Below are 11,020 nucleotides of genomic sequence, written 5' to 3' on the forward strand. Positions count from 1 at the left end.
GCTGAGCTCCAAAGAGCAGTGCTGGAATTACACTGCAGAGTCTGAGGGCCGACTGCGCTATTGTGAAGAATCTCTTTCAGCATATGTCACCTGTAATATATCAAAAAGAGGAGTTACATTTTTCATATTTCATTCTGTCAATTTAAATCCTATTTTATTTGGTAGTTCTGAGCGTGACTTCTTAAACATAGACATAACAAAACAACCGTGCGCCTATTTTATGCGTAATGCTGAAGATCTCTGTGTTTGGCGAATATGAGACTGTAATAATAAATTTATATCAGTTAAATTTAAATGTCTCAGCCTCGCTTGGGTTTAAAGAAAAGGTTGAGGTAACGATACCGGGAGGGGTTTGTAGAGGGGTGGATGTAATTTGGTGAGGAGTAGGAGGAGACTGTGACCGGTGGGAAGTCAGTAAAAAGACGTCAGGAGGAAGAAGAGCCTCATTACCTGATCGGTGTCAGGCTGAAAAGGAAGGTGTAACCACCGGATCAGAGCATCGGCTACAATGAAGCTACCACTGGAAGCGGAGGACGCAACAAGCAAGAAAAAGGTAACAGAGAATCAAATACACACACACACACACACACACACACACACACACACACACACACACACACACACACACACACACACACACACACACACACACACACACACACACACTGTTGTTTCAACCAAATTGCAGAAATTCATTCTGCAATCACGTGTTAAAACAAAAAGCACCTTTGGACTCTGGTTTTCTGCTTTTGCTTTTAGTTAATAAAATCTCAGGTGGAGAAACGTCGAAGGGAGAGAATGAACCGCAGTTTGGAGCGTCTGAGGACCATGCTGCTGCAGGAGCCGCACGAAGTAAGAAAAGTCTTCAGTGACCTTTGGATATTATAGAAGCATTGAATGTGGCTCATAGCTGTGATTATTGCTGTATTTATTATTGTATTTAATGTAACATGAAGATCAGTGAACTTGCTGCTTCCATGCAGGGGGGGACTCAGCACCGAGTGGAGAAAGCTGAGATACTGGAGCACACAATCCTCTTCCTCCAGAACACTGCCACAGGCGAAAAGGCGACAGGTGGAGGTGGGAGCCGGAAAAGCTCCTTCCAAGACGGTTTCTCCACTTGCTTGCAGACAGCGTCTCGGTTCCTGGGCCCCGAGGGGAAAAGGTCGCAGCTCGGATCGGCGCTGGACGCAGCTTTCGCTGCTCGTTTGGCCCGTTCACACTCTCATCCTGCGGGTCTGCAAAGCAGAAACTTTATGCCACACGCAAAGTTCATCCTGCGGATGCTGAGACAGAAGTCCAAGCTCAGACTGCGTGCACGTGCCTCGGGGGAGAAACTCTTTGTCCGACCTTACCCACTTCCACTCCAGCAAAGGCTTCCCAGAGACACCAAACAGCCTCTGAAACAAAGGGAGTCTGAGATCAGGGCGGAGAAAGGAGCGACCAAACAGAGCCCATCCCAGAGCTCCCCGGACAGCCAGACTTTGTGGAGACCCTGGCCCTGATCATCAGGCAGGGACTTCGGAGCTATCAGTGACTAAAGACTATTTACACCGAAATATTTGACACTGACTGTTGGTATCTATATGCTGTAACTGAAAATACTTGTAGTCTTATAAAGACACAAACTCTCAGAGCCTGTAAATAATGTAAATTCATGTTTTGTACCTGGGCTGTATGTGTGATGGGTTAATTCACTGTTTTAAATACTTTTCAATGAGCTCTGTCAGCGGGGCATCCATGTGATCTGCTTACACAGGGACTCTACGGGATACAGGTGAGCTGGGATCGCTGTGCCGAAGAGCAAGTGAAGAGGTGAGTATCACGAAGATGAACAGATTCCGTCCTCATTGATGCACTGCTTTAAACCGCTGCTGTATCTGCTGTCATGATCCAGGGGTGTGCTGCCGTAGCGGATAATGACCGAGTGTCCATCCGTCACATTTCCAGGTGTGGAAGCTCGGGGTTTGAGGCTGGGGGACCCACGCAACCCCCCCATATTCACCTGCCTGCTGGCATGAGTGACATCTGTGTCTCTGTGTACAATCTAACTTGAATTCAATCTGACGATAAATCTTGTATTTTTTGCACAATAATTTATTCTGGATGTCTCCCTATGGTGAGCTGTACTCTTTATAGATAAAAAGAATAAAAAAATATTAAAAAAAGAACATGTGTGTGATTGTTTTGAGATTAAAGGAAACTCGGAGGCCTTTTGTTACTTTGACAGCTCTTTTTAGTCCGAGTCAGAGGTGTGAAGCTCGGCCTCCCGCAGAGTGCCATCCTCCAGGTGTGAAGTCTGGTCACGAAGTGAAAGCGCTCAGCAGCAGCTCTCACTTCAAACACAGATCACAGACAGCCTTCTTATATTAATGAGACAATATCACTCGGAGCAGTGAGGAAAACTGAAACATATGGAAGAATAAAAACATTGTTTTCTTATATTCAGCCTTTCTCGTTTCTTTTGTTTTTGCTGTAAGTGAGCACTGCTTCACAATATTTTCTATCATAGCTGTAATCACACCGCGGGGGGACCGGAGCTCTTTGAAACATATTTTTAAAAACACGGATTAATTGTGATTGTTTTCCCAACAAGGGGAGCGTCGCGTCTGCTCGCTGTTCCTTATTTGATCATCACTGTGCGGCAGGATGCAGCTGGATCGCGTCCAGCTCACGTCTGCGTTTGTTTCCATCGTGATCAGCGTTTATCTTCTCACCAGCATCACCCTCAGCTGCTTAGAGGCCATTTGTTTCCCACGCGTGTCTGGTGTCATGTCTCAGGAAGCAAAACGTGTCTTAAAGCCTAATGTAGCCCTTTGAGGTTCAGCCACGCACACAGAGGACGTTTGTCCCTCACCTGCTTTTTGTTATTTAAGGCCCGAGCTCGGCCTTCCTTTTAAAATCATCTTTGGAGCATCATAAAGTTCTCAGTGAGATAACCAGGCACGAGATTAGAGGACAAAACTAACTCGCATAGACGGAAAGAGTGGATTTGCTCATTCAGTCAAATAAATGAATAAAATCTTGTACTTAACTCCTAAATATGTTTTTATTCTTACTGAAATCTTCCTGGCGGTGACTGAGCTCATAGAGACAGATTGTTGAAATCAGAACGTGATCAGAGACTTTCAGGCTCCCGCAGACAGACTCTGGTCACTCAGGCGGGCTCATTATCCTAAAATTACTGCGACACCTGAATTTAGTGCAGCGTTCTCATCGGCCTGAGACGGTCTGAGACCTTCTCAGATCCAGACCCTCAGCTTACAAGGTTTCACTTTTTAAACAGATCTCCTGCACTGAAGGACTCGCGGGGACTGAATGCTGAAAAAAAATAATAAAGCGCAAAGGTCGCACACAGCTATGAAATTTGCGGGAATGTAACTCTAATGAATGAGCGAATAAGAAAATGAAACGGATGTAAAATTTCGCAGAGCTTCATTAAATATTCCAAAGTTATTGTTCAAAATAATTCAGCTGATTCTGAGCGTGTCCGGTGGGATATGATGTTTCATGGAACTAAGATTTTAATAAAAACATGTTTTATAAGCGGTTGGTTCATTAAAGGACGTTTTTTGTTTGTTTGTTTCCACCACTGCGTGGTTACATATCGACGCTGAGCGTAATTTAGTTTCCACTTTATATAAACTGTAATCAGACACAGCGCGTCACGCAGACGGATGCTGGATAAGTGTGACAGTGGGAAACTGGCCTCGAGCCTTTTCCAGTCGTGGGAAAGCGGAGCAGAAGGTTCAATCTTCCTTTATTACCTGTTAAAACTGATACGTCATTTACAAAGTGTGCTCGAGGAGAGCCGACTCTCAGGTTCCCACGCACAGCACACGTTAGAGGTTGTCACGTGAGCCGAAATCTTTTTTTTTTTTTTTCTCATGTTGTTTTGATCGCACCAAACGCAAGAATTTGAAGAGCGCGGATTTTAGCGGACTCCTGATTGGCTTTTTGCTTCATGTAGTTTGACATTTACAACTAAAATAAAATAAAACGGAACTGCATATAAAGATTTTTTTTTTAATGCATCAAGCTGTTGTTAGAGATTATATATGGACCACTAAAAGCTTCGAGTCAAGTTTTGGATTTCACCTGTTTTCTGGGCTCCATAAACCGGAAGCACCCCGGGAACCTGAGGACACGTCTCATTTTTCCTTCCATGACAATGACCCTGGAGGGTCACCTCCATTTGTCTGCTCTCACCTGTTCGGCGGATGTTTGTTACACATGTAAATAAGACTCACACGTGCTGATAACACCTTCCACAGGCGCGTGCGGCTCACATTTGTCCGAGCAGCTGCACGCGCCTGAGGACTAATGAAGGGCTCCACCGGCGCGCCTTTCAGTCTGCATTAATCATCAGATTCTCGGTGAAATGCATTCAAAATCGATCTGGAGAATGATTTAAATGTATTAATCATACATCAATGATATCCCATATCAGGGATCAGCGGTGGTGGGATGAGATCACTTCAAAAGTAAACTTTTTAGTGGCGCACTGAGAAACCCGCAAGTTTTGTTTTCATTGCGATCAGAATTCATCCTGCACCCCCCCCCCCCCCCCACCCACACACACACACACACATACATAGACATAGACAAACTTTATTGTCATTCAAAATTGTACCATACAGTGCGCATTAGAACGAGATTTCGTTGCTAGGCTCGGATTAAATTTGGAGGAACTGCAGCAGTGACGTACAAATAAGACTACCAGAAAGGAATGAAAATAAGAGAAAAATACTAAAAAAATAATCTAGTCAAAAATAGAGTATATGTATATACAAACACACACACACATACATATTTACCTATTTATGTATAAATCTATCTGTATATATATATATACATACCATACACATATACATACTATAATATATAGATACACACTTTTGTATGCAACATCTTTGGTTCAGAAATGACTTCGTCCTCCTATGTTGCATACAAAAGTGTTTCACTGGAGCTCCACAGAATAGAGCAACCAGGAAGATTGGAGCAGCATTTTAATTGGAATTCACTGTCTGATGGCATATGGGAAGAAGCTCTTTTTAAATCTGGCTGTTCTGTTTTGAAGACTGCGGAGCCTTCTTCCAGAGGCCAGCAGGGAGAACCGCCCGTGGTGGGGGTGTGAGGGGTCTTTGTAAATGGACAGGCAGTGGCTTTTTGCAATGTCTTGTATTGGGAGGAGGGGCGTCCCAATGATTTTCTCTGCTGTCCTCACCACCCTCTGCAGGGACTTCCAGTCTGAGGCGCTGCAGGCACCTGCCCAGACAGAGATGCAGCTGGTCAGTAGGTTCTCTCTGTCGTGCTCCTGTAGAAAGTGGTGAGGATCGGAGGAGGGAGACGTGCCCTTCTCAGCCGCCGAAGGAAGTGCATGCACTGCTGAGCTCTTTTGACCAGAGCTTCAATGTGGGTGGACCAGGTCAAGGAGTCTGTTATCTGTACCCCCAGGAACTTGGTTGTATTGACTCTTTCCACTCTTTCCACACAGTGGTTCTTGCACTGTGTTGTGCAGACACATGATTATTCCTTCAAAGTGAAGTAAATTTTACTGTGATAATAACCTGATTGTCCACCTGGCAGTGGCTGAAGTAAAATCTCAGGTGTGGGTTGAGGTTGCTGAGACCATGGAATGAAACTCCTCGGTGACAGGGCCCCAGGAGTGGATAAGATATTGTTAAAGCAGGGTACACGCAAGTGTTTACAGCCCAGCTCTACTATATACTCACCAGCAGTGTTTCAGCGAAGAGTGTGTATGAATGTGAACAAACATTTGGGATCTCATCAGATCAGTTTCAGGAAGCTCATTCTACAGGTAAGCCTTAATCCTTAATAATGGAAAGCAAGTTGTTTCAAGCTCTCTGCACTCATTATTTCAATGTGCCATATTAATATCACATATACATGTAGATTCATAGTTCCTATATCTCAAGAATGAGACTCTGTATCAACAGATTATATCAAAGGACTCATAAGTATCAGACACAGAAAAACCTGAGCAGAATATCCCCAGTTTCAAGTGTTGTGGCTGCTGCTAAATGTCATTTCACTGAGTTCTTGGGACGGTGAGTGGGGCAGAAGGAGCGTCACGTGGTACAGAGAGGTCAGTAAACCATCTCACCCATCACCTTCAACACAGGCTGTTGTCTGACATTTGCTAATGCTATCCAGTCATATGTAAAGTATTGATGCCAATGTGTAACCCACATATCACTGGGACACAAATTTCAAAGTTTAAGTGACTGTAATGAATAAAATCACAAACTAACCACCTCCTATTAGTAGTTTTAATTCACTTTTATATAAATAAATACATTTATATAAATATATAACTGTACATGTTTGAGTAATTTCAAACCGAATTTCTGTTATTACTGCGGTCCACCTGCAGTACCTGCGGACCACGCTTTGGATCTTAAACTCCTTAAATAAGGGAGCCAGCTCTTGAAAACACACCACAAATAAAATCCCTCTTTTGTGTTTTACAAGGTGCGGTCTACTAAAACGTAAGCAAAGCATCAGATTAAGGAGTTATCTGATTGCTTGAGAAATAAAAATGCTGCTGTTGCTTTTGACTCTTCACGTGCTTCCCTGGGCTTTTACAAAAGCTGGACAGCTCATCCAATCAAGCCTGAAACAATTTCAATCACCAAATCCTCCTCAAGGTTGGGAGTCCCTGACTGAAATTCAGCAGGACACAGCTGAACAACACACCCGTGTGGTTCAGACAAATTCCCTTAATGCTGGTTCCACACACATGGAGACACCAAGTAATGAAGCCGAGGAGAACAGGGAAATCGTTGACCATGAGTGTTCTCACACAGGATCAGAAGGAGCTGCTCCATCCACAGTTCAAACAGAAAAGGATTCCATAACCAGCAGTGCAGTTAAGTCTGTGGGCCACACACCAAGTTCCAGCATCAGAGAAATCATTACTCTTTTATGCCCTAGGAATAGAGAACAGCTTCTACATTCTTTGGCTGTAGCAGACAATAGTGGCCCAGTAAAGGGGAAGCTTATATATATCTCCTGTTTAATAACTGTGTCGTGTCAAAGAGCCTTCAGAATATTTGTAGACGCATTGGTTACACTATTCAAGATAGTGTCAAGTGCTTCACGCACTGTCCAAACAAGCATTTCAGCTATTCTGTGGAGACCTGCACCTGCTTCTTCCACTGAGGAGGAAGTAAATGCAGATCTTCACTCCTCAACCACAGAAAGCACTCAAGATGGTTCCACACACATGGAGACACCAAGTAATGAAGCCAAAGAGAACAGGGAAATCCTTGACCAGGACTGTTCTCATGCAGGATCAGAAGGAGCTGGTCCATCCACGGTTCAAACAGGTGTGACTGAAATTCAGCAGGAAACAGCTGAAGAACACACCTGTGTGGTTCAGAGAAGTTCCCTTAATGCCGGTTCCACACACATGGAGACGCCAAGTAAGGAAGCCAAAGAGAACAGGGAAATCCTTGACCAGGACTGTTCTCATGCAGGATCAGAAGGAGCTGGTCCATCCACGGTTCAAACAGAAGTGGATGCTATACTTAGAGATGCAGTTACTGTGGGCTATGAACCAATTTCTGGAATCAGAGAATTAACTACCATTTTATTCCCTATGAACAGGGAACAGATTCCACATTCTATTACTGTAGCTCGAGAGACTGCCCCAACAAGAGGGGTGCTTATCGCTCTCAGCTGTTTTCTAACTACACTGTGTCGTGTCGGAATCAAAAAATCTGCAAATGCACCAGTTACACTTTTCAAAAGGGCTTCATGCACCCTCCGAACAAGCATTTCAGCTATTCTGTGGAGACAAAGACCTGCACCTGCTTCTTCCACTGAGGAGGAAGTAAATGCAGACCTTCACTCCTCAACCACAGAAAGCACGCAAGATGATATTTCTGCAAATATTCCATCTACCAGTTCTACCAGTTTGGACTAGATGATTCATGAATCTCTCCTGAAAAAAGCAGAAAAAGCCCCCAGTGAGTCCAGACCAGAAAGCATCAGTCATCAGTCCTCTCTGTGTGTGCGTGTGTGGCTATGGATGATTATAACAGTAAAAAACAGTTTAAACAGTTACATCAACCCAACCAGTCGCGGCAGATGACCCCCCCTCCCTGAGCCTGGTTCTGATGGAGGTTTCTTCCTGTTAAAGGGAGTTGTTCCTTCCCACTGTCACCAAGTGCTGCTCATAGGGGGTCATTTTGACTGTTGGGTTTTCTCTGTATTATTGTAGGGTCTTTACCCACAATACAAAGCGCCTTGAGGCAATTGTTTGTTGTGATTTGGTGCTATATAAATAAAACTGAATTGAATTGAATTTATCTCCCTGTGCATGAATGAAAAGGATATTACAGATTAATTAGTATGCATACTGTGGAGAATGCAGTTATCTCTTCCTGGGACCTGTATGTTCCATATCAGTGTCAGTATGCTAAGACTCCTTGAACCTAAAGAGATAGCTCCACAGTGTTGTGTATAATGGGGAACAAGCTCACTTCAGTCGGCTTGTCTAATTGAGGGAATACAATACAGTAGCATCTTACTTTAAGAGCGTCTCCCCTATTACAGGAACACAAGTATAGGCAAGGTTACCAGAAAGGAAATTGGTCACATCTGGCAGCGCAAATCTAGAATTCCCTCGACTGCATAAAATTAGACAAAGTTACTGACATTAACAGTTTCTCTCTTTAAGTCCATTTGAGAAAATAAGCTTGGTGCAGTTGTGTGTGCCCCAAGATGAATGTGTGACTTTGAATGTTTTCCACAGGGATATACACTGCATACCTACTTTATAATGGGGAGCTGGTATACACTTGTCCCGGTGCTGGGATTTGCTTTCACTGCTCTGTCATGCAGTGAAAGATGATGTCCAGCCATCCCCTTTTGGGGCAATGGTGGGGGATGTTAGCTGTTGTGGCAGTCACATTTCTTGGTTGCAATTCATAGTTAAGGAAATTGCCATTACCAATACTGTAATCACCAAAAGCACATACATACCTCCTCCAAGACTCCATCCACTTATCCTGAAGGGGTGCCGCCTGAGCTCCCCGTTGTTAGAGGGAGGCGTTCCTTCAGCTTCCAGACTTGGGACCTGCTTAAATGGCTGGTGTGGATCCAAGCAACTTTCCCTGCCACTTTCACCACTACCCCTGTTGTCAGGAGAACTTGAAATAGTCCTATGTATTGCCATTGCTTCTGGTATTTCCACCTGGGATCCTTGATGAGCACCTAGTCCCCCAGCTTCAGTGGATGTTGCACTGCCGCAGCCGGATAGGGCAGTATTACTTTGATCTAGTTGTGAAGTGCAGAAAGATATGCAGGCAAGATTGCACAGTATCTTAAAATTTCAACTTCATAGTAACTATTTATAAATGTCAATTTAACTGGAGACCTTCTAAGCACAACCTCAAAGGCGCTAGTCCTTTCCATGGGACAGCTCAGCGTAATGGAAGAGAGCAAGTGGCAAAAATGGGTTTTTGTCAGGACCTTATCCACACTACTTTGGAGAGTGTCGTCAGAACGAGCTCAGAGGGCCCATTCCTGTGCACCAGAAAGGGACTAAAGTGTGTGCAGGTCAGCATATGGACCAAGGTCAACAGATGTTGAAAGCAGATTCATGAGAGGGAAGAAGGACCCAGATTGAGCTGCATCATCTGTGTTACCTAGAGAAACAGGAACAGACGAGGAGGTATGAGGTTCACATTTAACACCAGCAACAGCACGCTGCACCAAAACTTCCATAAAGGCGGTGACAAAGGTGTGGTGTGCAATGTGTTTGCCTGATGAAGTGAAGAATCCCCTGTGCTTCCGTAGGGCACCAAAATCATGCACAACACTGAATGACACTGAATTTGATTTGGTGTAAATATTGGCAGTTTTTCCCACAGCCCATTTCTATGCAGCAATATTAATTATCGATAATGTTTTGTGATGTCTGAGCCATCTTTGTGCCGAAGGTGTGATGTCTTTTGGGCTCATATGATATGTGACAACATTAGAATAACTCATCATGTCACAGGATGCTAGCACAGCCAACGAGGAAGACCAAGAGAGATAAGATAAAACTTTAATGATCCCACGACGGGGAAATTTGTGCATTACAGCAGCTCAGTACAGAGGAAAAAATGAAAAGGATGAGTAAGAACAAATAACTAAACTAAAACTAAAATAGAATAGAATAAAATAGCAAAAAAACTATACACATATACATAAGCACTATATACATAAATATATATATCAATGTCAATACACACATTTACATATACACACATATACACACACATCAAAACACTATATACAGATATCAAAATATTATAAACATTTGTAGCCGGTAAGGTACATAGCATACACGGTATGCATTATATGGGTGAGTGTAATAAATAAAATGTATCTGGACTGTATGGATAAAGTGATGGCAGAGGAGGTAAAGTGTCCAAGTGACTCAAGGCTACTGGGTCTAACCTGTAGGGGAAGCAGACGACAGGTCTAAGCTCCATCGTGAGGCTGGCACAAACGGATGTCATGTAGTTGTCTTTTTGATCTACAAACTGAATAAAAGGTAAGTCAGGTCTGGGCAGGCCAAAGGTCAGGCCTTGTGACAGGTCATCAAATGTTACGTCTGTCCATCGTCCGAGTCAGTCTGTCAGGTTCATATAAGTCTGTCATTCACACCAGAATGTTTACCATGGCCCATGGTAGAGAGGGATGCCTCTCTCTCTGCTTATTAGTCTGGGATCCACTGTCTACTGTATGACATCATTCCTAGGACACTCACCATTTGTTTCTTGGAAGCTGGCTCTGGAACCAATTGTAGGGTTTTTACTCATTTTGGAGAGAGAGACTTTGGCCCTCCTGCAATTACATGAATAAAATAAGTGACCTGTTTGTTTGCAAACCGGAGCTTCTGCTGGCTTGGTCCTCTATATGTCCTCTAGTCTGGGGAGCTGGGTGCCGGCGATCCTCTCAGCAGTCTTGATGATGCACTGGAGAGCTTTCCTGTTGTCTG

General features: G+C 43.8%; 1 protein-coding gene across 2 annotated transcripts; it reads left to right on the forward strand.

Annotated features, from left to right (window-relative positions):
- Positions 1-450: 450 nt before the first annotated feature.
- On the forward strand, positions 451-2,101 carry LOC115794964 (transcription factor HES-7-like). Of its 2 annotated transcripts, XR_004021217.1 has the most exons (4): positions 451-553; positions 760-852; positions 984-1,815; positions 1,898-2,101. XR_004021217.1 is itself a non-coding variant. In XM_030750686.1 (3 exons), exons 1-3 carry the CDS (start codon positions 509-511, stop codon positions 1,503-1,505), a joined length of 660 nt encoding a protein of 219 aa, XP_030606546.1. In that variant the 5' UTR covers positions 451-508; the 3' UTR covers positions 1,506-2,101. The 2 variants fall into 2 exon arrangements, 1 of the variants encoding a protein (XP_030606546.1); XM_030750686.1 differs by having other exon boundaries at positions 984-2,101.
- The last annotated feature ends 8,919 nt before the right edge of the window (positions 2,102-11,020 follow it).

Source organism: Archocentrus centrarchus, chromosome 16 (genome assembly GCF_007364275.1).
Source record: "Archocentrus centrarchus isolate MPI-CPG fArcCen1 chromosome 16, fArcCen1, whole genome shotgun sequence".
NCBI lineage: Eukaryota > Metazoa > Chordata > Actinopteri > Cichliformes > Cichlidae > Archocentrus > Archocentrus centrarchus.

What these genes read in the sequence shown, in the direction of transcription:
- LOC115794964 (XM_030750686.1), top strand. Translation starts at nt 509, where the DNA reads ATGAAGCTACCACTGGAAGCGGAGGACGCAACAAGCAAGAAAAAG. An exon ending in ACGCAACAAGCAAGAAAAAG is followed by an intron (nt 554 to 759) that starts GTAACAGAGAAT and finishes TTTTGCTTTTAG; the next exon opens with TTAATAAAATCTCAGGTGGA. An exon ending in TGCTGCAGGAGCCGCACGAA is followed by an intron (nt 853 to 983) that starts GTAAGAAAAGTC and finishes GCTTCCATGCAG; the next exon opens with GGGGGGACTCAGCACCGAGT.